This window comes from Eptatretus burgeri, chromosome 2 (genome assembly GCF_056783735.1).
Source record: "Eptatretus burgeri isolate ZD-2024b chromosome 2, Ebu_testis_v1, whole genome shotgun sequence".
NCBI lineage: Eukaryota > Metazoa > Chordata > Myxini > Myxiniformes > Myxinidae > Eptatretus > Eptatretus burgeri.
Window position 1 is genome coordinate 101,373,204 of NC_140962.1, and position 27,971 is coordinate 101,401,174.

General features: G+C 43.6%; 1 protein-coding gene across 2 annotated transcripts; it reads left to right on the plus strand.

Annotated features, from left to right (window-relative positions):
* LOC147032683 (tripartite motif-containing protein 14-like) lies at window positions 1-23,585 on the plus strand. Of its 2 annotated transcripts, XM_085870495.1 has the most exons (8): window positions 1-140; window positions 1,304-1,980; window positions 4,708-4,803; window positions 10,025-10,258; window positions 14,614-14,636; window positions 17,678-17,805; window positions 18,479-18,556; window positions 22,915-23,585. In XM_085870495.1, the coding sequence occupies exons 2-8, from the start codon at window positions 1,357-1,359 to the stop codon at window positions 23,442-23,444; spliced, it is 1,713 nt and encodes a 570-aa protein (XP_085726621.1). In that variant the 5' UTR covers window positions 1-140; window positions 1,304-1,356; the 3' UTR covers window positions 23,445-23,585. The 2 variants fall into 2 exon arrangements, with proteins under 2 accessions (XP_085726621.1, XP_085726622.1); XM_085870496.1 differs by lacking the exon at window positions 10,025-10,258.
* Window positions 23,586-27,971: the final 4,386 nt, after the last annotated feature.

Below are 27,971 nucleotides of genomic sequence, written 5' to 3' on the forward strand. Positions count from 1 at the left end.
CTGGCAGGGCCGGTGGTCACGAGCTCTCAGTGTTGACCACACAGCACATGCTTGATCAGAACCTGCCACGCCCACTGCTTGTCCAACAAGGGGATCGTTCATCGCGTGCTCTCTGCGTGAAGGCTTCAACAGGTGATCAGGTATGAAATGGAACAGGAGGTTCGATGGACATAAATAAAATATATATTTCATTTAAATACCGTTCAGCCTCCTCTTACTCATTATGCATATATATATATATATATATATATATATATATATATATATATATATATATATATATATATATATATATACATATAGGGTTAGGGATTGAAAGCCGCTTGAAAAGTTATCCTTAAAAATTAATGAGTACAGTATACCTTCCTCCACGTCATGGCATGCGGTTTGGTTTTTGTGATTTAACAGTGCAGAACAACTGTCAAAGTTACTTAGTAACCAAGTAAAGAAATAAATAAACGCTATTTGTCTCAATTGTAAAATGTTGTTGCATTGTGACTAAAATTAGCAAAATCGCACCTCTCCTCCTCTTCTCCCTCTCTCCTCCTCTAAACTTTATTTTGTTTCCCACACTCCTATTTGCAGGAAAGGTTAATTTCTCAGCAAAATGAACTAAACCAGGTATTAATAGGTGTTCACAAGCATCCCTCACCATGTCGTGGAAGGCTGGTCGGTCGAGGTTCTTGAGTGCGAATGAGATGAATAAGGACTCCACTGAAAGTTTGCGTCATGATGCTGTTTAAACTTGCCCAAAAGTTTCAACTTGTCCAACTTGGGGAGGGGGGGGGTGTGAATGGCTGGCAGGATGGCCGAGTTACGCATATTCCACTCCAAGAGGTCAACCCTGGGTTTGAATCCCGACCCGCCTATAAACTGTCATGCTGGTGTTTCACAGGCAGGGTGATTCATCAATGTGTGTGCTGTCCTGTCCTTCAGATGGACGTTAAACTTGGCTTCCCATCTGCCTGCACTCGTTGATGGACGATAAAGTTTAAACGGTGTCCTTCACAAAAAGCAGGCAAGCTATTGCTAGCAGCCTGGACATGCAAATTCCAAATTCCTACCCTGACTTCCTCAGTAAGTGTGGTGACCCAACTAGAATTGTAGCCGACTAACTGCTTCGGCAGCACCAACACTGTATTGGGTATGGATGATGATGATGATGATGATGATGATGATGATGATGATGATGATGATGATGATGATGATGATGATGATGATGATGATGATGATGATGATGATGATGATGATGATGATGATGAAGAATAAGAATTGCTTCCATCTTTGTCCTTTGCCATTACAGCTTTCTTTCTTCATGCAAATCTTACCTCCAACTTTGGATTCGCTACAAAGGAAATGGCCACTTCTCAATCGCAAGTTTGTGAAGATGAACTCACTTGCGCCTTGTGTAAGAAGATATTTCAAGAACCCATAACATTGGGCTGTGGCCATTCTTTTTGTCTCATTTGTGTGGAGGAATACCGGGAGAGATGGGAAGGCAAGACCATTTGCACTTGTCCCACATGTCATGCGGTTTTCCCCCAAACCCTGCAATTCAAAAGGAGCGTGAGCCTCGCCAGCGTGGTGGCACAAGTCAAGCTCGGCCGGGGAGAGGGTGAACTCGAAATTGAGGCCCAGGGAGCGAGAAGAGGACAAATGCAGCTCGATTTGATGGGTGAAGGGAGAAAGGTGTCGGGAGACTCCGAAATCCGTTGTGAGTTGTGTCAGGCACAGGCCGTCAAGCTCTGCGTACCATGTGAGATCCTATGCTGTGAGAAGCACGTGAAGCCGCACCAACAGAAATGGCACCGGCTGGTCGAGCCGGGTGTGAAGGTGGAGGAGTTGAGATGCAGCGAGCATGGGCAGTTTATTCAACTTTACTGCAAGAATGACAACAGCTTGATTTGCCTGATGTGTATGGTTGGAGATCACCAGGACCACAAGATTATTCCAGCAGCAATCGCTTACACTGAGCTCAAGGTAATCATTTGAGGACAAAAACAAAATGGCTGGTCTGCTACAAAGGAGTCGCTTCCCCAAAGATGATGAATGAAATAGGAATCCTGACCAAGCTATAAACCATCATCCTGGTGTTTCACAGGCAGGGTGATTCATCAATGTGTGTGCCATCCCTCGGATGGATGTTAAACAGGCATCCTGTCTGCCGGCATTCGTAAAAGATTTGGGCCAAGATTCCCCCCGGCCAACCCCGTTGAAGGAGAAGATGAATGAAAAGGGAAAGTTCTCTCCATTCAGTGACACAAACAGTATTTATTTGTTCAATAAGCAAAGTACACTGTTCCCTGGTACATTGAACAATAGTTATGTGAACGAGATACAATATAGCGCAGGAAACGTAAAATTTTTATTTTTCAACACCACCCTCGGGTGTTTACTCCATTTTTGTTTGTTTGTTTGTTTGTTTTGCAGCATCAAACCAATTGATTTTTCCAAAGTAAGCCTTCCACATCCCCCCCCCCCCCCACACTCCCAAATGACCCGTCGGATATCACGTATCATGTTCAAGTTTATTGTTATCAACAGAAAAGTAAGACCTTCACCAGTCAGTGAAGCTTTAAATATCAGTCATCGATAGATAATGAATTACCTGAAGCATGACTTGATCCCTTGCCCGTGATATCTGTAGAAATTATGAAGGGTGTGCGAAAGGTACACAAGCAGACACATTCATACATCCCTTTTGACATACTGAAGCTTTGCAGGTAGGGTGTTGCATCAACGTGTGTACCATCCCTTGAAGAGACAATAAGCTAGTCTGCAAGCCTAGCATTAGCTGGTGGACGTTTTGGATGCCAAGGTGTCTTTCATAACAGCAGGGCATCACGCGTCAGGACCCTGACCAGACTTCCAATTCCCATACTAAAGTACAGGCACAATGTATCAGCTTGCACAGCCATGCGTCGGTATAAATTGTATCATGATGCAACCAGCGGGCCAAATTTACAGTTGAATCCTCGTCCCATATGCAGGCATAAACGATAACTGGATGGAATCATGCCCCTCTATTGCCTTCATCTTGTGCAGAACACTTTATAATCTCTTTTATTGGTGCAGGGACACCACATTTACCAGACTCAGTGGTGTAATGGTTCGACTGTCTGCTCTGAGTCTAGGAGGTCGGTGATTCAAATCCTGGCTGAGTCATACCAAAGACTTTAAAAAATGGTATGTGCTATTTATATTTGCTTGACATTCAGCATTTAAAAGGATAAGAGCATGCACAATCGCCATTGGTTGGCATTCATGGGGAGGAGGGAATTCCTCCGAAAGAAATGCCCCACTGTTCTCAAAATACAGCCAAAACGGCACACGATAGCACAAAATTTTTTGGGCCACCTTACTCACCATTCTCCTGCGGTGTGCAGTTTCAAATTTCGTTCAAATCAGGCAACGAAAAAATAATGAAAAAAATCAATTCCCGATTCAGTCAAGTACTCTTTGGGAGAATTTGATCAATGCAAACAACCTCAGCAGTCTAGTTCGCTGGAGCTATCTTTTTTTTAATCCCCCGCCAACCAACGAAGTTGGCGGGGGATATAACAATGGGTTCCGTCCGTCCGTCCGTCTGTCACATTTCGTTTCCGGAGCTTAACTACAAATCCCCTCAAGATATATTTACGAAATTTGGTACACATATCAAGCAAGTGGTGAACTGCTGCCTTTTGATATTTTCTAATTGATAGGTCACATGGTTTGGCAGCCATGTTGGATTCAAGAAAAATATTAAATAATGTTTTCTCTGGAATCACATAACCTAACGAAGCGAAAATTTGCAACTATCATCTTCCATCACGTCTGCATACATAGTAAAAATTATGATGTCACAAGTCACATGGTTTGGTGGCCATCTTGGAGAGAAAAACACACCTCATCCGATTAACACGAAACTTCACACACGTATTCCACTGGAGGATTGGAGGCAGAATGTAAATTTATGATGTCATAGGTCACATGGTTCGTCAGCCATCTTGGATTGAAAATTAATAAATTTTAAAAACCTTCTTCTCCAGAACGGCTGGACAGATTGAGGCAAAATTTCACATACACTTTCCCCAAGACATCCTTTCAGAAGTTTGTTAATTTCTAATTGATTGGTCACATGGTTTGGTGGCCATATTGAATTTACCTTAAAACCTTCAAACATCTCCTGAACGACTGGTCAGATCAAGGGGAAACTTCACATACATATTGCACACGCTTAGGGAATATAAGTTTGTTAATCCTCATTTACTATGGCGGGGGATATCGAAGACTTTGTCTTCAACGGATGCTACTTTTTCTTGAAAAATTTTTTTTTCATCAATTGCTGTCACAATGGGAACCCAACGGGTTCACGGGTCATCTAGTGTTTTTTTAATGTATGCACCGACTGCATGCTGTTGCATTGTTATTGCAATGCAGATGTGCCATAAATCTAGCAATATGTTTGTGGCATGGAAGGAGCAATAAAAGTAGAAAAATAAAATAATAATAGTGATTGTTTTTTTTCAACTTCTTAATGAAAAAAAACAAAAACTTTTGATTGTTCGAAAATGCAGTTATAATTGTGATGCAATTTCTGACTCGAAAACTCTACAGCATTGTGCTGCATTATGCGAATGTATTTCACGTGTTGTTATGTTGGATGTATGTTTTAATTCCACCAATTTGCTGCACAATGCTTCTGTCATGAAACTTTTGATTTAGGAGAGGTTGGCTGCAGAAGCTCCACATCTGGAGGAGTTGATGCAGTGCTTTGGGTCTCGCCTCTTGCAGGTGCAGCGCGAGGTTGAAGACACACGGGTAGGCTGAGCATCAGGTCAATTACTAATTTTAATTAGAGAAGGAAATGCAGATTGGGTGAAGGGGTGACACCAATGTTGTGACACACAAGCTTGTGGAACCTACCTGTGGCCATCTGATCTCAATCGAGTCTCTTGTCCATCAAACTAATAGTCACCAATATTGTCTCGCAAATCGAACTGCATTTTATTATATTACTAAACTGTTACTCTGTACCAACCCATGCATAATCTTAAGTACTCTTTATAACCTATTTTATCTGCTGTCATCTCTTTGCCTGTTTCTTTGACTCCTCTTGAATGAATCTCCAAACCCTTTAGAGTTTGGTTTTCTAATCAGAAAAGGAAAGTGAAAGAAAAATCAATCAATCAAGTGTCAAATGATCTCAACCTGGTCTTTACCTCCATATCTTGTGAACTCAACCAACCCCATTTGGTCGACATCTCACCCCCTCATACCCATCCATGGTCTACTGGACTTTGTCTTTCTTAACCGAACCGAGAATATGGAGAAAGTTCTGCCAAGCCTCGACCGTGCTTCAGTGACAGGTCCAGATGGTATGAGTGCCCATGTTCTCAAATCCTCCTCTACTGCTCTTGCTGCTCCTCTCTCTACAATATTCAGTCTGTCCTTATACTTTAGCCACCTACTATCTGCCTTGAAGTCAGCAAACATCATTCCCATCCTCAACAATCCATCCATTGGGACCATACTCTGTACAGAGCATTGCTGCTGCCAAAGCAGTCTCCTGGGCTATTGGGCAAAATCCTGGACGGGTCATCACTCTGCCACAGGATACTCAAATGGCTCAATTATCCTAGCAAGCTGGTACTCATTTTGCCAACCTTGGAAGAATGACAGGCTGAGTTTATGTTGGTTATAAAGAGTACTGCCAACCCACATGAAATTAATTCAACAGCCAAGCAGGATTTGAACTCAGGACCCAAGGATCCTAAAGCCTACCCTTCCATGGGGACCATCCTCTGTGCAGAGCATTGGTGCTGCCTAAGCAGTCTCTTTGGCTCTTGGGTACGATCCTGGACGGGTCTCCACTCCGACACAGGATACCAGCAAGCTGGTACTCATTTTGCCGGCATCGGAAGGATGACAGGCAGAGAATTAATACCCACCTGGTATTAATTCAACAGCCAAGAGGGATTTGAACTCAGTATCCTAGGATCCCAAGCCTACCACCCGAACCATTAAGCCAACACCAAGCATATGCAAAAATATATCCTCTCAAGAACTGACTAAGGAGCTTACTTCTAGTTTTAAGCAAAGTAATGGAATCCATAATTTCATCAAATCTTTTCTCTTTTCAAACAGCTTGATCTCTGAACAGATCAGTTTGAAATTCAACCCGGTCACTCAAATGTGGACATGGTGCTGCCCATCTCAGCAATGGTTGGAGGCCTTTAATTTCAAACAAGAGGTCATGACCATCTCTGAATAGATCTCAGCATTTGACACAATTTGGGATTCTGCTCTGCTGCCAAGCTTACTGCCTGTGGCAGACATGGCCACCTTTATTCTTGAAATTCTGATTTCCTCCACTCATGCCGTCAATATGATATCAACAGAACCCTCTCCTCTCCTCTCCCAGTGAGGCCTGTGTTCGTCTCCTCTCCCAGTGGGCCCAGTGCTCCAAAACAGTGTCTGTAACCTAGTCTGGTTCCTCATCTACATAAACCAACTTTGATTCTATAGAAAACCCTGTCTTCTTTTCACAGGAGACCCCACATTGTGTCATATTTAACTCCTTCCATTTCAATTCAAACTCCCCTGCTATTTTTCCTTCCAACCCCCTGAACCTATCCTCCAACTCTTCCAGTCTGTCTTCCAATTGTTTTTCATTCCTCATTCATTTATTATTTTTATTCATTTCTTCATTAATATCTCACACATCACCTGGATGGACATCACACCCTCTGCCTGGCTCGATTGCTCAAGAATGGGGGAGATTCCTATCCTAACCTCCTAAGTAGTCCCCAATGCAGGTTCACTTCCTTCCTCGCTGCTTCCGAGTACCGTAATATCTTGCACGTCCGCAATTTTGTGCAGTGGTCTTTTCCCCGCGTGCCCCAAGGAAATTCAAAAAAAAATTACATTTTAAAATTCTCAGTGCGTTCCCCTATGGCTATGCTCTCCCCGACACCAATTAACTATAAGTTTGGAAGTCCTCAGGTTATAAATCCCACTCCTGATAAACAAATGTAGCATCAAGTGAGTTCAAGAAATCCCACTCCTGATCAACAAATGTAGTGTCAACGGCTCAACTCATGTTGAACTTGTCGCGGCAGGAGGTTAAAATCCCGTGATGTACCGAATGGTTTTAGCTCCTGTGGAGACATGCCGAATTATGGTGGGCAACGCGCGTGCGGGTCGTGAGGAGAGACGCGAGAACCTTAGCTCTTGTAAAACAAACGGGTTTATTCCCGAACCAAATAACGGGAAGATTCACCCGACGAAAGGAATACGACGGCAGGTTGGGAGGGAAGGAAGGGAATGCAATTGATAAATAATTAATGATATTCAGGGAGGTAAAAATGAATATAAATAAATGAAGGTGCCTCACTCTGGACGCAATCACAGATGGGAAGGGGACAAAACCTGGGGGCTCAGCTCTGGTGGTAGCGGGGAGTGGGAGAGAGGGAGATGGTCGCGAAGCAGCCACGAGCAGGTGATGAGGAGGTGATGGCAGCATGATGGGCAGGCAGCAGACAGATAAACAAGCACAGGACAGGGTGAAGACAGGCAACAGGGTGATCCTCTTAGAGCTCTCCTCCGCACTCTTTTCCTCCCTCGAGTTCGCTCTCTCAGCCATCGTTCTCTTCAGCAGCCTTTTCTCCTCAGATTCAATGAAACTCTTTTCCCTCAGAACTCGCACCATCCCGACCCGCCCTTGTCAGCTCCTTCCCCCTCTCCCCGGGAAATGCTCCGCCCCCTCTAGGTGATCCGAGCTCTGCCCCTTGGGAGGCAACAAAGCACTCCTCCCCTCACTCTGGAGGCTATCTAAGCTCCACTCCTCTCTTCCTCTTGCAAAGTCACCTGGCACCCCCCCCCCCCCGTCAAGGTTTACAGAAAGGGTTTTACATACAACTCCTTTCCCATCATCCCTAATTAATTATTACAACGCACCACCCCCTGTATGATGCACATTCAAACAAGACGATCCTTAACCTGACGTGTCCCTGCTTATTACATCAAGATGGGCTAACTACTGGTACATGGACCATGCTACTCCATATATATCTATGTACTCTACGGGAATTTCTAACCCCCCCCCCACAAATGTAACAATATTTTATCCCCATCCTAACTGCTAGACAGACAGCAGCTGCATCTCTCTGCTGATCTGAAATTAATTGGATGCTTGTCTTTCAATCCGAGAAAATCTCACACTTTCCCACTGTCACACTGGAAGGATCATCCATTGAACCCAACCTATCTATTTCCACAGTCAGTCACTGAAAGAATTTGTTTCTGAACCTTGAGACCTCACCATCAGCCATGACCTCTCCCACACTGACCACATCACAAAGCTGGCATTCAAAGCCAGCCACAGACATGGTGGCATCCTCTGTCATTCCAACTCTTTCCTTGAAAAAACGGAATTACTGATAGCTGAAAAAAACCTTTGTCTATTCCTCTCCATACATGGGCTGACACTCTATCGCCACTTCTGTCTCTCCTGAAATCTGTAGAATCTAAAGCTTTTAGCATTCTTGGCATCTCCTGCAATGAGACTGAAGCAGAAGAGATGTTGCTTTCACATCTCAGACAGGTCTGTTTTTTACAGCCTCAACTCCAGTCGAGCTCTCTTTGACCATCACCAACAACTTCAGGATGCACATGCTCCTCGAGGAAACCCCCTCCTGGTTAAACTGCCAACATTCAGGCTCACTGAACACCTCCACGACATTGTTCCTCTTTTCTCCTGTTTGTGCAACTGCTTTGCTCAGGCTGTTCAATCCCACTCATCGCTCTCGGACTCCCGTACATTGTGCACTACCATCTCATGTCATCCACTATCTCTACTCGCACCCTCCTTTGCTATCCATATTAACCCGACCTAATCAAACTCACTTGCTTGCAAGTTACTATGTTTCCCCCTCCCAACTATTTTTTTTTTGTTCATTCATTCCCTATCTCATTGTGCTCAACCGTTGTCCCACTGCACTCTTTAATCTTAACCTTGTTCTTCCATGAGCCTCGTCCTTGCAAATAAAAAATGTGTACCTTGTTTGGTGCTTCGTCGATTTCTGCAATGTTCAAAGTAAAAAATTAAAATTAATTATTTGCAACAGCAATACCAATTGACAATTTCCAATCCCTTTGAGTTCTTTCAAGGTTTTTTCACTGTTTTCTTTTAATTTGTTTCATATTGTACTATTACTCCTTTCGGCCCTGGCATTCACATTCATTCAATTTTATTTTGGGCAATAGGATGGCATCGATGTAGCACCCTCACCTTTGAGCTGTCTCTCGTCTGGAACACCAGACCAACAGCAACAGTTTATAGTTGGTTTGAGAATCAAATGTCATTCACAACACAACTATAAACTGTTGTCCTGGTGCTTTACTGGTAGGGTCGTGCAACAGTGAGTACACCACCCGACAAAGGGGACATTAAGCTGGCTGTCCTGTCTGATTTTGCTGGTGCATGTGAAATATCCCACAGTGCTTTTTGAAAATAGCAGAGCATTGTGTGCTGGTAACGATGCCAAATTGCAATCTTAATGTGCACAGGTACTGTTTCCGCAGCGCAGCTGCACCTCGGTTATGATGCAACCAGCGGGCTGATATCCCAGGCACAAATGCTACAGTTAGAACTGTAGTATATGAGAGTCGTACTCTCATATACTACAGTAATCTGCAGAGAATTACTCCAGGAAAGGAATGTTATTTTTGCCTGGGGGATCGAATTTTCAATTGGATCCCTGTCCAACACCACTTTCACAAAAATAATTATTTTCTCATAAAATGGAAACAAACTACAATTCTTATACCAAGATGAAAAACCATCACAATCTATCTTTGATATGCTTTGACAGATTCTAGATCTTAACATGATGCTATTTCTTTGGTATCGCCTCCTTATAAAAACCACCTTCCTTAACCCACCCCATCGTTTTGCCTCATATTTAGTACGATGTAATACACTTTGGCTGATAAGTTTGTTTATGAATCCAGATTCATGTAAAATGATGATCCTTCCCAGCGCACTGGTGGGGAGACCAACAATATGCTGGAGCGTAAGAGAAGGGAGCTGTATCGAGTCGTCGATGAAACTGTGGACCTGATGAAGAAGCGAGTCAGTGACAAGGAAGGAATGGAGCTTTATCACCTTAATCAGCAGGTTCACAAGCTGCAGAAGGAGATGAATGTCCTCCGGGAAGCAGAATCCGCCTTGCAGGCGGCTTTGCAAGATTTGGAGGCAGTTACCTTTTTAAAGGTTGGCTTGATCACACAGAGAAACTGCTTCAAGTTGTACTTCAATTTTTAAAGTTATACAGTACTTTAGTTTTTAGAATTACAAAATTTTTATATTCACAAGCTGAAGTCGTATGGTATCTTTGGGTCTTTGCTTGCAATAATTTCTTACAGATCACCAAATTTTTGTGTGGCATAACGGTCAATCGACTGCAGCCCATGATATTGATGCAGGTGTTCCCCAGGGCTCTGTGTTGGGGCCTCCTTTGTCTCTCCTTTACGTAAATGAACTGCCCAACAACATTTAATCTCAGCTAGCCATTTATGCTGATGACTCAACCCTTTGCACTACTTATCCTGGCTCATTGTCTGCATCACTCCACCTGCAAGCCAGTGTCAATCTAAAACAGGACCTTGAGAATGTGAGTAACTGGGGAAAAGACTGGTTCATCGGCATAAATCAAAAGAAGACCCACCTGCTATCTGTGAACAGGTCAAGATCCCCCTTTTTTCATAACCTGTTAATGGACCAAACACCATTACAAGAACTCGATGGCATCTGTCTTCTTGTACTGTACATCACTTCTTGCCTTGGTTGGGATAAATATATTTCTGGCATTGCCAAAAGAGCCTCACAGTGACTTGGCTGCTCGTATCGGGCTCACCGTTACTTCGCTCATGAGGTCTCGTTCCACCTGTACAAGCCTACCATACATCCAGTCATGGAATACTGCAGTCACATCTGGGTGGGTACTCCAACTTATCTTCTGTCCCTTCTTGACAGGATTCAAAGACGAGTTGTTAATCTGGTAGGCCATGATCTGGCATAATCTCTGGAACCTCTCTCAGTTCGATGCTTTGTGGCCTCTCTGTATCTCTTCTAGAGGTACTATAATGGAAGATGCTCAAAGGGCCTTTCACTACTTGTCTCTCCTTTACATACTTTCAAGCGTTATACACATTTTACAACCTCTGCACATCCCCACACTGTCTGTGTTTCTAAGATCAACACGGTACGATATTCCTCCAGTTTTTTTTTCCCACGCACGACCAAACTCTGGAATTCCCTTCCTGCATCCTGTTTCCAAGCACCATACAACCTTTCCCAGTTTAAGATAGATGTGAATAATAGGTATCTCCTTTCTCAGTAATTCCTCTTCCCACAATTTTTTTTGTAGCTCCCACCTTTGAGTGGCTTTCATGGCCTTGTGATGGGCGAACCACCCATTAAAAAAAACACAAAGCTCAGAAAAAACAGCTGTGGTTCAAAAATTGGGCTGTGATGTCTCAGTATTAATTTGCACCTTTACAACCATTTTGTTAAATACAGATATTGATGTACATACAAGTCATAGTACCACTTGGTGTGACTGGATCATACTGATGGTGGTGCGGTAGGAACAAAGGATTAGCAAGAATGATAAAAATTACAAATCATAATATGGAATAGCATCAACATTAACTCGCTGCGAACTTGATGGATCAGTGGATGGAAGAAGATTCAGTTGACGGTGAAATGTTATAAGGACAAATATATTAATTACCTATAGATGAGGGGGCTGGGGGCTTTAGAGTAGTGTGTGCAAGTTGTTTTAAGAGAAATTGGAGGTTGGGTGGGTCGTGTTTATATGAATAGCACTTCTTATACCTGCAATAACATTTTCCCCCCCCCCCCCTTGATTTTATCCAAATATCACAACAGTTATTGATTCTTGGAATTTGTGGAGCATAATAGAACAGTCCTGAAACAAAAAGGAACAATATGAAATGGGAACTTGGTGATAATCATGCCTTAATATGTCTCAGTATAAAGAGACATATTGATTTACCTCCTATTTGGATTGTTCAAGGCTCTGAGGATGCTCAAACAATGGTGTAATTGGTGGGCCAGGTAACTTGGAACATCTGCTCAATCATCGTGTGTGTGTGTGTGTGTGTGTGTGTGTGTGTGTGTGTGTGTGTGTGTGTGTGTGTGTGTGTGTGTGTGTGTGTGTGTGTGTGAGTGTGTGTGTGTGTGAGTGTGTGTGTGTGTGTGTGTGCGCGCGCTGATGCCTGTACAAACATCACTGGCAACTGGGAAAAAAATGTACTTTGGAGGATTTATATGAGAGTGAAAGCAATTAATTATTTGTACACAAAGTCAAGGCTCATGAAAGAATGAGGTGACGGAGAGTAGAGGGCAATGCATTGACAGTAGGACATTGGGACTACATGTGGACACAATGGAATTAAGAAATTGGAGAGAGAGAGAGAGAGAGAGAGAGAGAGAGAGAGAGAGAGAGAGAGAGAGAGAGAGAGAGAGAGAGAGAGAGAGAGAGAGAGAGAGAGAGAGAGAGAGAGAGAGAGAGAGAGAGAGAGAGAGAGAGAGAGAGAGAGAGAGAGAGAGAGAGAGAGAGAGAGAGAGAGAGAGAGAGAGAGAGAGAGAGAGAGAGAGAGAGAGAGAGAGAGAGAGAGAGAGAGAGAGAGAGAGAGAGAGAGAGAGAGAGAGAGAGAGAGAGAGAGAGAGAGAGAGAGAGAGAGAGAGAGAGAGAGAGAGAAGAGGAAAGGCAACGTATCAATGTGCTATGGGGAGAGAAATCAAGGGTTAATGGGGATAGAAAAGATGATGGGTGGGGATGGAGGATGATCTGAGGTGATGATGTTGTTTCTCCAGCTGCACTTTACACCCCCACGACTTTCTGTGACAATTTGTGACATCATTTAAACAACCCCTCCCCTCCCCACCCCTCCCTCGGTGGATTCCATGTGAGGATTGTGACGTCATGACTCAGACCAACTTAGGACACTCCTTCTGGGTTCCCTGGGTATTCATGCCAACATTGTCGGTCAGACAAAAACTGGAGGATGAATTGGAAAATAAATTGATAATCGGTATTTTGTGGTGCAGATTTTAAAATATTCTTGAAGGGCTTACCCTCAGGCTGTTAGCTGAAGGGGGTAGGGGGATTAAAATATAACTATTTGTCTCTGCAGTACATGGAGATTACGACTGCCGATGTAAATAACAAAAGGTAAGTAGGATGGGGTTAAAAAAAAAATTAGGATAGGGGAGTTTTGGAGGAGTAGAAAGAAAAGGGAGACACTGATGGGTACAACACAGTCAGGGTTCAAACCACCAACCTCCCAAACTCAGAGCAGATGCTACAGCCATTAAACCTTAAACAACTAATAGAGTTCAGAGAGCATGATACCCCGCTCACGAGTGTTCAAGTATATACTTCAATTTTAATAAAATAATGATTTTAAACATCGTTGAACAAGAAAAATCCGTCAGTTTAGCGCGAATGAGGCAGTCTTATACATCACCCTTATACACTGTAATAAGACGACGTTGAGTCGCATTTTAGGAGATTGAGGCTTTATTGATCACTATCAAATTCAGCTTCAATCAACATCATGCAGAGCCATATTGTTGGCCTCTTCTTCAGCCAAATACTAGACCCTCTCACAAGCGACGCCCTCTCATGCTACATATCGATATCCAACATGCTTCGTGGAAGTATTAAGAAGGCGATTTGTGTTCTTCAGTGTTCAAGTATATAATCAAATTTAAATAAAGGTTTGAAGAGGCTTAAAGGCATATAAATAAATATATTCTGGGTTTTACAACCATTTTACCAAGTGTCTATTACATCACCCGATCTAACGCATCACATTCGTTTTTCATGCCTGTTGTTTGTGTCCATTATAACGTCTTTAAAAACAGAGAGTTTCCTGTTTGGAATGATTTTCAATTTTGTTTGACTGCCAGGCAGAGAGAGAGGGAGAGAGAGAGTAAAAATATGATCCCACACCACTCTGCGCATGTGTGATCGGGACAAATTCAGAGCCGAAGTATGGTAAAACAGCAAACTTGTCTTCCTATTCATGTTCTGATCCGTGTTCATAATAGAACGTTTGATTTCAATAAGTTGCTCCGCAATCATAAACTGATCAGATGGACAGACGGACATGAACCAATTGCTTAACCCCGGTTTTTCGCTTCACGTGCGCGGCGTAATTACAATTCTATCACTCCTCCAAGGCATCACAGCCAATCACCATCCACATATACGAAGAACAAAGTTAAGTGAGATGGGATGCTGTGGGAGTAGGATCCATCAGGCTGGGAGTCAGTCGGATAGCAGTACAAACTCATTCAGAGTTTGCTTTGCAGCGGGAGCCAGCGGCTAGCAAGGCAGCCAGAGCACGCCAGAACTAGAGTTAAAGTGTATTAATATAATTGAACAGGTGGTGTTAAATTTCTTACATGATGCCTGAAGCACTGTGGCTCATCACAAAAATGCCAGCACAATATTTTATAATTATTTTTACAAGTTTTATAAGTTTTATAATTGTTCGTCCTTCCCTTCTCTGTTTCTTTTCCTGCATTTGCAGCACTATGAGGATTTTCAGCACAGGTAAGGTGAAATATGGATGAAAGGTATATCGCACATCTTAACCTTACTGCCAACACTCGTGTGTTTTTCATGATATAAGATAACTCACTGTACTGCTTTCCAACTTCAGCAGCAAAAACTCATATGACAACACCCCAACCCGGTTCTGATGATTACATGTTGTTAAGAAAATGGTCATTTTTAGCTCACCTGGACTTCAGTCAGGTGAGCTTATGCAATCAAGCAGTGTTCATAGGTGAGTGAGTGAGTGAGTGAGTGAGTCTGTGAGTCAGCCAGTCCATAACCACTTCAGTCATAATCGCTTGAACCAAACACATGATTTCGATGAAACTTGGCCACAAGCTGCTGAACACATCATACTGTATCTAATGCCTAAGGAAGGTGTATTGACTGCAACAAAATTTGTGCTCATTAGGGAAGTCCACAGGGGGATTTTTGACCCCCCATACCCCTCTCCCCCCCCCCCCCCACATATCGGTATTTGCTCTCTTCTCCGAAACTACACACACAATTTCAATTAAACTTGACCACAACCTTCATCACCCATAATGTATCAAAGTGTATGTATCGACCGCATCAAAATCTGCGCTCATTAAGGGGGTCTACGATGCGGTCAATACACTTTGGTACATCACAGGTGAGAAAAGGGGGGTTGATCCCCCCCAAAATAGGTATTTGCTCTTTTCTCCGAAATTACACACATGACTACAAACTTCTTAGAAGCTACACATGCAATTCTGATGAAACTTGACCTCAACCTTCATCACCCGTAATGTATCAAAGTGCATTGACCGTATCAATATCTGCGCTCATGATGAAGCGCTCATTGGTACAATACAGGTGATGAAGGTTGTGGTCAAGTTTCATCAAAATGGTGTGAAAAGTTTCAAAGAAGAGAGCAAATACCTAATTGGTGGGGGGGGGGGGTCTACCCCACTCCCTCCCCCATAAACCCCCTTAATGAGTGCAGATTTTGATACGGTTGATACATTTTGTTACATTACAGGAGGTGAAGGTTGCTGTCAAGTTTGATCAAAATCATGTGTATAGTTTCAGTGAACAGAGAAAATACCTTTTGGGGGGGGGGGGAGGGGAGTCAAAAAACCCGCAGTAGTCTCTGAAGGTGGACATAGGTTATGTTTTCACCTCTGTCTGTTTGTTTTTCTACCTGTTTGTTGGTGTTTATCTGTGAGCTGGATATTTCAAAAAGTTGTGGACAGATTTGGATGAAACTTCGTCGAGAGGTTGGCTGTGTGACAAGGATGAATCGATTCGATTTTGGTGAAGATCCAGATCTCATTCCTGTTATTGGAATTTTCAAACTGATTCTCACGATTGAGTGATTGGGCCAAAAACGATATATAGCACAATATCTCAAAACATTATGGACAGATTCGGACGAAACTTGGCGGACAGGTTGGGTGTGTGACAAGGGCAAAATTATTTGATCTTGGTAAAGATCCGAATCCGGACATGGATACAACAATTATTTAATTTTTAAAGTGATTCTTCACCATTGAGAGATTGGGCCAAAAACGATATACAGTAGTACTGTACGGCATGATTTTTAAAAAAATGTAATAGCCCGATATGTTCTCATGGATCAGGCATTGCGTGGCGGAGGTATGCGCTCTACCGAGTGCCCTTCTGGTTTATTTCTGTGTTCTCATGTTACCCCGCACACGTGGCGCAAAACAGGGTTTAGCAATTGATTCACTCCGTCCATTCGTCTGTCTGTCTGTCTTTCTATGATCATGGAACGACTTAATTTCAATTTAATTTCATGTTTTCAACACTGTTGAACATGAATCAGAACATGAATTGGAACACGAATCTGCAGTTTAGCAGTACTTTGCTCTGAAGTTGCCAAATTGTATGGCATCTCGTCCTGAGTGCACGTGCACACAAGCGGAGTAAAGCAATCTCTCCAGTGTGTTTGCCTGTCTGGCAGTCAAACAAAACTTAAAATCATTCCAAACAGGAAACTTACTCTGTTTCGGGACGTTGTAAAGGCCACAAACAACAAGCAAGAATAACGAATTTAATGTGTTAAATCAGGTGGTGTAAAACAGGGTGCATCATCGGCGGTAAACTTCTGATTCAATGTGTTTTGTTTGTTTAATACAACCTTTAAAAAAAATTCATTTTATTTAAATTGAATGATATATTTGAACACTGTAGAACACAAATCGCCTTAGTGGCTCTTCCAAAAACACTCAGTTTAACAGTACTTTGGCAAAAATTTACGCCGTCTCGACCGATCAAATGTGCCACGAGCTTTGAAAGCAGGGGGACAGCGACATTCGGACAAAATGGCAGTTCATGCTTGGAAATATCGATTGTGCTCGGCAACTCAAAGCAAGAGTTGAAAATACCCTTCCAATGTCCCTTTTCTCAAGACTGCGTGGGGTGAGGTGTTCTATGACTTCTCTAGAGTTCGTTGTTGTTTTTGTGTGTGGATAAATTTTTAATTTTTAATCAAGACTGCATGGGGTAAGGTGTTGTGCGAACTCTCTAATTTTCATTCCCTTTTTGTGTGTCGATAAATTATTAATTTTTAATCAAGACAATGTCACTCAATTGCTTGTGTGGTGAAATTAGGGTTTGAATTACATTAATTAGGAGATTAAAGAGCACAGCTGCTCCTTTTGGACAACCAAGCTCGCCAAGAGAAGATCTCCTTTCTTGAGGCATTGCAAACTCCTTCTACCAGGAGGTGCGTAACAATTCCTTCCTTCAGGGTTGAGTTACAGGAGGCTATCGCTCAACCTTGAACGAAGGAAAACTTTCTCAAGGTCAAGCTATTTTATCCATTTACATTTTAGTCTGGCCTCCTGCATTGTATTTTGATGGACATTCTGTTACATTTGGATATTTACTGAATCCCAGCCAATTTAAGTGTTGAGTATTGACATGTTCTTTCAATCTAAAGAATATTCTCTCTCACTCTCACCTTCCTGCCTTTCTGCTCTCTCTGAATCAATGTTCTTCCAATGTCCTCCGTAGCTTAGTCCATAACCAGACCACTTTTACGTTCTCAGGTTGCAGTCAGTGTCACATTTTCCGGTCACAAACATTACACAAACCACTGTGCTGGACTTTTCGATGGAAGAAAAGAAGTTGGATTCACTCATTGAGATCAATAAAAACTTCCTGAAGGAAATCCAGCGTGAGTGACCCGAACATCGAGCTTCAAAATAATTGATAAAATAAAGAAAAGTTAATGTGACAAAAGGACACGCAAGCAAGTTTAAAAGGACCTGATAAAGATAGTGCACATGAAACGAAAGTAGGATGTCACATGGTTACACAGTTAGATACAACTAATCCATCTCACCTGTGTTCAGTCCTCCTTCCAGAGCTCTTGAGACGAAGTAGTGCTCACTCATTTGTGTGGGATGGTAGGTGTGTGTTGGAGGGAGGTGGGAGACAGGTAGACGGAACAAGAATAGAGGGTGGGAATGAAAAGGGGAATGGGAATAGTGAGGAGGAGGGGAAGGATGAGGAGTCACCTTACAGACAGGACACTGCCCTGAAACAAGTATTGAGGCTTCTGGAAGAGCAGAACAAGCTTGGTGAAGCTCGAGATGTCATGATGTCTGTTGACAAAGAGTAGACAAGTCATCACTAGCACCTTGAACAAATTCCAATCCTCACCATCATGGGGCACTGCATCCGTGGCACAGCTGCACTCCTCATCAATGATGCTACTAGTATACAAGAGGAGAAAAAGACAATTGATCACATGCCATTGCTTAATCGTAGAAACACATTTTACATGATGCAACACAATCACTTATCGAAATGCAATGAAGTTACCGATGTTCTGTGTGTTTATGCAGTTTTGCAAATTTCTAACGGAGGATCGATGAAGCAGCTTGGAGTTACTGACCTGGACCTGAGCAGCTTGAAAAGGCTTTGTAAGTGAAATATGAAGAATGGGGGAGGGTGGTAGTTTTGTCTGTCTGTCTGTCTGTCTGTCTGTCTGTCTGTCTGTCTGTCTGTCTGTCTGTCTGTCTGTCTGTCTGTCTTCCTTTTTTGTTGCAGTCTTGGGGTCATGGCAAATGAGAAACAAATAAAAATAGGACCACTGGACCTGTAGTATATCTGGACCCTGACCTAATGTTGAAACCCAAATTTGGTAGCATTCCGACTGGTGGGTCTGGAGAAGAAGATTTTTGAAGGAATTTATGCGCCGACCATTTCGACACACTTTCGGTAACATCATTGGAATGACCAACACAATTTAACACCCCTACCCAAGCCTAATGATGGAACCCAAATTTGGTCTGAAGAAGATTTTTGAAGAAATTTACTAAGTCGGCCATATTGACTTATTTAAGGTCATGTGACTGGAACGAGCTTTGCCTTCCCCATTCGCAGTCAGGAGTAGAACGTCGCTGCCGAATTTCAGCCGGATCAGCCCAGTGGTTTGGCCGGAGAAGTCGAAATAGGAGACGGACGGACGGACTGTGCATGATGACAACACCTTATCTGGAATTTGAATTCCAGATAGGCTAAAAATGGGGGCAATACCCTTAGGCGCTCACCTTGTAGAATAACGATACTGAGGAGGAAGTCAACGTGGGACAGAATCAGCAAAATGTACCAATGAACAAATGTTATAGCAAGTACGTAGTACCTATTTTTAAATCGTGTGAACAAACTTTGGTACATCACAGGTGATGAAGGTTGTGGTCAAGTTTCATCGAAATTGTGTGTGTGGTTTCAGAGAAAAACACAAATACATATTTTGGAGGGCAACCTCCCTTCCCCCCCCCCCCCCCGTACATCCCTTTTGACCCCAATTTTTTTAAAAATAGCGCAAACAAACTTTGGTACATCGTGGGTAATGAAGGTTGTCGTCAAGTTTCATTGAAATTGTGTGTGTAGTTTCGGAGAACAAAGCAAATACATATTTTGGGGGGAGAGGTTGGGTGTGTGACAAGAATGAAATCATTAGATTCTGGTGAAGATCTTATTCTGGATCTACATACGTGATTTAAAATTTTTTTAAACTAATTCTTCACCATTGAGATATGGGGCCAAAACAATACATATATACAATACAGCATGATATCTCAAAAGGTTTTGTATGGATTATGACAAAAGTTTGTGAATGAGTTCGTCAGGTGACAAGAACAACCGATGAGATTTTGGTGAAGGTCCGGATTCAGATCCGACCTATCAGTGGCAGACAAAACATAAACTGTTCAGCCTGGCGGAGATGTACGCTCTGTCAAGTTGTTTTGTTATGTTTTCATATGCCCAACGAGTTGATTAAAATCCATCAAATGGCCAGTTTCAACTATTTTTTTTGATGAAAGGTTTGCTTTGAACAAGTCATTTGAAATTCCACTTCAACAACAAATACATAACCTCAGCCAAAACTTCAAAATGCCCTCACAATTTTCTTCTTCTGTCGTGTACAGTACACGGCTCGGGGGTCTCCATCATTTGCTGCGGGCGCTGCTGCGCCACTGACACAATGCCTCCTGTAAGTTAGAAATGGAGTTTGTAATTTGTTCATGGTGCCAGCGATAGCTCACCGACTCTTCGTGAAGGTCACTGTGGGATTGTTAACATCCACCAACTAATGCCATTACGATTAATGCAGACATATATAAATGTGGAAACTCCAACTTGCATATAACAAACAAAAGTACCAGAGTGACACTTTGTGGACTTTACCATGGCTGAATCAGTCCAAACATTATTAAATAAAGATCCGCCTCACCACCTGTCTACCCATGCTCATTTATACACCAATGCACACTTCAGATATCCCTTGTGACTCTTCCTCGTTCATTATCCCTTTGTCTTTTCTTTCTGACATCTTCTGCACCCCTCTATAATTTTATATTGACTTGCAGACTTTGGTAATGAAGGGCAGGGAAGCCACCGAGAATATTGCTCATGAAAACTATTTGCAGCAATCTTGTACAAATACAGAAACAAAGATAACACCAGACTTTGCTGGAATTTTCAGTTAAACCTTTTGGTAGAGTTGACATTATCCCCTCCAAAATCAATGAACAAATAAACACAATTCATGAGATTTCAACCTTGGACCCAAGAATCATCAGTGACCGCACTGCATAAAAAAGGTGCAAAAACAGATCCCTGCAACTACAGACCAATCAGCCTTCTCCCAATCATCAGCAAGGTTATGGAATCCATCATCGCTTCAGACATCAAATCCTTCCTCTTCTCCAATGACTTGATTTCCGATCATCAATTTGGTTTCAAACCAGGTCACTCTACCCTGGATATGCTGCTTCTGCTCTCCCAACAATGGATGGAGGTCCTCAATGTCAGAAATGAAATCACAAATCAGAGCCATCTCCCGAGACATATCACATGCTTTTGACATGGTCTGGCACCCTCTGGCACCAAACTCTCTTCCTATGGTATCCACGGCCATCTTCACTCATGGCTAAAAGACATTCTTTCCTGTCGCAGCCAACGTGTGGCCCTAAATGGAGTTCTCTCATCCCCTCTTCCTGTCCAGGCTGGAGTTCCTCAAGGCAGTGTTCTGGGCCCTGTTCTTTTTCTAGTTTCCATCAATGATCTCTCTGGAAAATCCTCTTTATCTCTTTGCTGATGACTCCACCCTCTGCCATACCATATGTCATCCCTCAGAACGGCAAGCAGCAGCTTCTTCGCTTACTGCAGATCTGGATAAAATCACAAACTGGTCCAACACGTGGAACATGTCTTTCAATCGTGACAAATCCCACACTCTCACTTTGTCAATCCAAAAGGACCATTTGGAAACCCCACCCCGTACCCCATCGACTTTCTCAATAATCCTCTGGAAGAAGTCCTTTCATTCCAGCTTCTGGGTCTCACTATCTGCCATGATCTTTTCTGGGAAAGCCACATTTCCAACCTGAGCTGATTTTCCATGACTGGGATTTTTCAACATTTCCAACAAAGCCAGTCACCGACTGGGAATCCTCCATTGTGCAAAGTCCCTCCTCGGCCCACCTGAGCTCTTGACCACATACAAAGTTTTCGTCCACAGCCTGATGGAGTACTGCTCTCCCCTCTGAGCTGGTGCTCCTGCCTCTCACCTTTCTTGGCTTCACGCTGTGGAACCCAAGGCATTTAGCATTATTGGTATCTCCCACGGTGAGGCTGAGTCTTTGGGCCTCTCACTCTATCACCGCAGGCAGGTTGATGGTCTTTCTGTCTTCCACTGTCAACTCTCTGTTCTCGCCTCCCCCCCCCACACTCTGTCTGTGATATCCCTTCCCCCCTATATTTCCGCAGGGCACTCAAGGTCCACCAGCAACCCCCTTCTGATAAAACTACCAAAATCACAAATCACTGCTCACCTTCGCTCTTTCAATCCTCTTTTTCCCCACCTTTACAATAAATCCCCTCGCTCTCTTCAATCCCACTCTTCCTTCAGGTATTCAAAACAGCTGTTCACCACCACCTCTTGTCTTCCCCCATCCAAAAACACGATCTTTTCTACCCCAGTTAATCCACCCCAAACCAACCTCCTTCAAATTCCCTGTTTTCCTTCCCGAAAGTTCCCTGTCGTGTTAGGTCCTCAAAGTCCCTGTGGTGTCCATCTCGAAAACCGCATGTTCACCACCCCATCCCTCTCCCTTCCACAGACCTCCTAATGTCTCTGTAGTCTGTTCCCCACTGCTTTTTCCTTCCCTCTCCCACCCCTCTTTTCTCCTGCCCCCCTTGTTGTGCGTTGTGTGTTAGCTCTCATATGAGCCTCGACAATATATACAAAAAAAAGAAAAAGATGAGAACAAAAAAGCAGGCCGAGAGGTCTGCAGCCTACAAAACAGTTACGTCGAGATACCTTGTAGTTATGAGGAGGAATCCAAATATTTTTCCTCATTTAAAAAAAAAAACTTCAGAGCCATGAACATGGCTGTTTCCCCCCAGTGATATCAGAAAACTCACCCATTGTTGGGGAAAATAAATGCTTGACATTGGCTCAAAATGACAGAAAATGCGTTTGGGGGGAAAACAGCTCAAAATTGGGGAAACACCTTTTGACCTCCCTTCATATGTCATCTACGAAGAATCCACTGCAGTGAAAATTTATTCGGTCACAATATTAACTCGGGATTTGACCCTCCTAGTCTCACCTTTCTTGGCTTCGATGTATATGGAAAAGTTATAATGACCCTCCAGGTCAAATCCTGGTCCCTCATTCTTCCCTGTTGTGTGACACCTATCATCCTTTAAACACCTCCTCTAATATGCCTCCAACAATGGTTTTGGTATTGCATTACTGTATCTGCAGACGGACAAACCCTGTCTCTGGACCCCAACTCTGCATACCCAGGGATTGAGATCTCTTCAGACCTCAAGATGGCAACACGCACAGATTCTGAACAGTCATACTCAGAACACCCACAAAGGTTTGACTGCTATGCACAAGTCCTGACCAATGAGAGTTTCTCCTCTGGTCGTCACTACTGGGAACTAGATGTTAGTCAGGCCCGTCGGTGTAGAATCGGCATCGCGTATGACTTTATGGCACGGAAAGGACGAGGAAGGGAGTGCCAACTCGGAGGAAACCCTGAATCATGGTGTATATGGATAAGTAATAATGATTACACGGCTTGGCATGATGGAGGCATGATTGAGTTGAATGTGCAAGATGTTCCTACACGCCTTGGGTTGTGCTTAGACCATGAGGCGGGTGAACTGGCATGTTATGCAGACTCTCAACTGCTGCATACCTTCTGGGCCAACTTCACAGGGCCCGTCAAACCTGCCCTGGGTATTTACTATTACAATGGTGATTCTGTGCAGCTCTGTTCATTGTGACATCATGACAACAATGACCAAAGACCATTTTGAATGGTACATTTTTGTGATTAATAAACAAAAAAGGAAATTGTGCATTTTGAGGAAATTTCAACATTTTGCATGTATTTATGTATGAAAATAAATCAATGAATAATCATGCATTTTGACATCGTACTTTATCATTCCGAGAAAAAAGAAGTCTCAAAAAAGTCGGAAATTGCTTTCCCTTTAAGAGCCGCATAATCGCCATGTTCTGAAAAACACCATACTGGCACATTATGAAAAACACCTCACTGTTAGGTCAGATCGGGTCAGGTATGGGAGCATGCACCAGAGTGGTGCATCGCTACATCTACTTTCACCGGTACTCCAGGGGCCTCCGTCTGGCCATCCCCCAGGCATATGCCTGGCCCATCCCCATCTCCTTGAGATACTGATCAAGCTGCTGCAACCATGAGGCACGAAGTCAGCCCATTGGCCTCCTCCACTCATGAGGCTGCCTCACTGAGAGACTCTGGTGAGCAGGATCAGCGCCAAGGAAACGTGCCACATGTTCATACAGCCGCAGCTAATGCTCACGGACTACGCAGGTAACAAATCTCATTTGAGTCTCTCTCAGGAACTGCTCGTTGGACACAACGTCCGAACAGCGATAGCCAAGGATTCTCCAAAGAGACCTGGAAGCAAAGGAATTAAGTCGCCTTCTCAGATCCCTTGTCAGAGTCCAAGTCTCACATCCGTAGAGCAAGACCTGAAGACTGGAAGCACCAAGGACTTGAAGATGAACACCAAGGACAAGGTAAGTGAATTCCTCTGTGACCTCAACATCCTTGCAACAAACAGGTACAGACAAGACAGCAGCATCCAAGATGTCATTGAAAGCCTGGATCTTAGTTTTGACCCAGAAAACCCATAATCCCAGAGGCTCTGACTCTTCATTTAGCATCTTGAAGGCCCCAAAAGGATATCTTCAGTCTCCGCAAAGATGACTGCATCATCTGCAAAAACAAGGTCAAAGATCTTGACATTCACAAACGATTCAACGCAGCTTGATCTCTCCGACATTCTCCACATGATCCAGTTCATAGAAGCGCTGAAAAATGTGCGGGCCAACACATACCCCTGGCAATCTCCAGTAACAACTGAAAATAATTCAGAGATGGAATCACCACAACTCACAGCACTCTCAGTACAGGAGTATCATTCAGGTATCAGATTGATCAGTTTTGGTGGCACCCCACGAAGACCAAGAATCTGCCAGAGGCCATCCCGGTTCACTGAGTCGAACACTTTGCAGAGATCAGATAAAGGCTGCAAGCAGCCCCTGCCGAAACTCTCGTCTGCATTCGGTGAGGAGCCGAAGAGCAAGAATATGGTCAATCGTTGACTTCTTTGGTGTAAAGCCTGACTGCTCTGGACGCTTGTGCTCAAGCATATGGTGGCGAACCCTATCAAGAATTATCCAAGCAAAGACCTTGCCCAGCACCGAGAGCAGCGTTACCCCTCGGTAATTGTTGCAGTCCTGGTGATCACCCTTCCCTTTCCAAAGAGGGACAAGAGGGACAACAAGGCCCCTCTTCCAGTCAGTTGGGATGATGCCTGTATTCTCGGCAGAACACAGAACTGCATGCAACGACATGAGTACAGCATTTCCACCAGCCTTGAGAAGTTCAGCATGGATATCACAGATCCCAGGAATATTACCCCATTTCAACTGGTTCAACGCAGCCTGTGTTTCCACAAACGAAGGGGGATCATAGTTGATTGGAGGGTCAGCAACAGGGATAGTAACACCCCTGATATTCAACTCGACAGCTGGTGGATCAGCCTGGGACAACCTCTCAAAGTAACTGGCCCAGCTGGCCTTCACTTCAGACTCCTCTGTCAAGAGCCCACCATCCTCCGCTCTAACTGCAGTATACCGAGGGATGGGCTTAGAGATACGCAATGCACGAACTCCCCTGTAAGCAGGACGAGAATCACTTGACCACAAATGATGCTCAACCCCCTCACAGATTCCACACACGTAGGCCTCCTTGTCCACCTTTAGCACATGTACAATTTTACGCCTCAGCTCCCTGAACAGCTCAGCTCTACCATTTAGCCTGGCCCTGTGACTCTGATCAATGGTATCCAGTGTCCCTTGAGAGAAAAAATTCTTCTTCGCCCTACGGTGAGTTCCAAGACATCCATCGGCAACATCAAGGACGGTGGTCTTGAAGGCACTCTACAACTCTTCAGGATTCCACAAAGCACCCAAACCAACCAAATCTCCACTCAGCCTGTTTGCAAACTCCTCAGCCCCCCTCTCATCCTTGAGTTTGCCAACACCCAGCTGAGGCTGGAATGGTACCATCTCCCGGATTTATGCTGCAACTTCAGAGTTGCGAGAACCGGCCTGGGGTCGGTATTGAGAAACTGAGCACTCCGGAAGACCCTGCAGTTCTGGATCATCCTCCAGTGACCATCAATGAGCACATGGTCAATCTCCTTTGCCACACCACCAGCTTTGGAATAGCAAGTCCAGCGATGAGCTTGTGGGTGCTGAAACCATGAACCAGCCACCCTGAGTCCATGACTTCTTGCAAAGTCAAGGAACTTAGTGCTCTTCTGGTTCACAGTTCCAAACCATGGAGACCAAAACATGTCTCATAACCATCCCTATCAGTTCCAGTCAATGCTATGAAATCCCAAAGACAGAAGAGTGTCTCGCCTGGGGCACTGATTGACCACAGACCTGAGCGAGGTACAGAATGAATCCTTCATGGCGAGATCACTCGGCTCAATCGGAGCATATACACTATACAGAGACGAGGGAAATGACACCCAAGGAGTGACAAATCCTTCGTCTCATAATACGCTCGTTGACCGGTGTTACCTCAATTGTCATTGGTGTCAGCTTATTGGACACAACTCCTTGGGCATGGGAACCATCAGAGCGACCAGACCAACAGGAGGTGTAACCACCCGCCATGATCTCTCCGCAATCCGGTCTCTGGACCTCAGAGAGTGCTGCAATACCGATGTCCAAACGCTTGAGCTCATATGATAATAGAGACAGGTGATAATCCTCTCTTCGGGATAGGAGATTCCAGGTACCAACCCAAAGGGACCACCTCAGGTTAACCGAAGAAGACCGCCATCTGGTGGACGACACCTCAGCATCACCCCGACACACACTACCACAATCTGATCCGGGAAGGTTAACACGTGGTTGTCCGACCATCACCAAAGAGTGGGGGTCCGGAAGGTTTTGCCCCAATCCTGTCATCTGGTGAGCTGCCCTGCGAGGGCAGTTGCACAGGAGGTACTCCCACAGAGTGGGTTTTGAGATTTCTTTGTTGTACGTTTTGCGGAATGAAGGGTTTTACGGTGGCCGGAGTGCAAATCTTGCCACCAACTTCCTAAAAAAAGTAACCCAAAACACGGCATGAGATATGGATGGCCGTTGGCTCACAAGGAACTCCTCCGCCCTTTGACAGGTTTTGTTTTTAATCCTGCTGAGTGTTCATCTCATACACCCTCCACACCAGATAACCTGGTCGGGGAGACGGTTTCGTCGCCGACAACACGATCATGAAACAGGTTCGTACAGGTTTACACGGTACCTGTAGCAAGTCACAGATCTAATCTGGCCTGACCTGAAAAATTGTGTCATGGTATTAAAAACACCTCACCACCGCATAACCGCCATGTTTTTAAAAACACCTCACAGCCATATTGTGAAAAACACCTCACCGTCATGGTATTAAAAACAGCTCACCGCCATGTTATTAAAAACACCTCACTGTCAATGTATTAACAAACACCTCACCACCACATTATAAAAAATACCTCACTGTCATGGTATTAAAAACACTTCACTGTCATCGTGTTAAAAACACCTTACCTCTGAGTTACCGCCACGTTATTAAAAACACTTCACTGTCATGGTATTAAAAACGCCTCATTTCCACATTATTAAAAACACTTCACTGTGATGGTATTAAAAACACTTCACTGTCATGTTATTAAAAACACTTCACTGTCATGGTATTAAAAACACTTCACTGTCATGGTATTAAAAACACTTCACTGTCATGGTATTAAAAACACTTCACTGTCATGGTATTAAAAACACTTCACTGTCATGGTATTAAAAACACTTCACTGTCATGGTATTAAAAACACTTCACTGTCATGTTATTAAAAACACTTCACTGTCATGGTATTAAAAACACTTCACTGTCATGGTATTAAAAACACTTCACTGTCATGGTATTAAAAAACACTTCACTGTCATGGTATTAAAAACACTTCACTGTCATGGTATTAAAAACAGCTCACCGCCATGTTATTAAAAACACCTCACTGTCAATGTATTAACAAACACCTCACCACCACATTATAAAAAATACCTCACTGTCATGGTATTAAAAACACTTCACTGTCATCGTGTTAAAAACACCTTACCTCTGAGTTACCGCCACGTTATTAAAAACACTTCACTGTCATGGTATTAAAAACGCCTCATTTCCACATTATTAAAAACACTTCACTGTGATG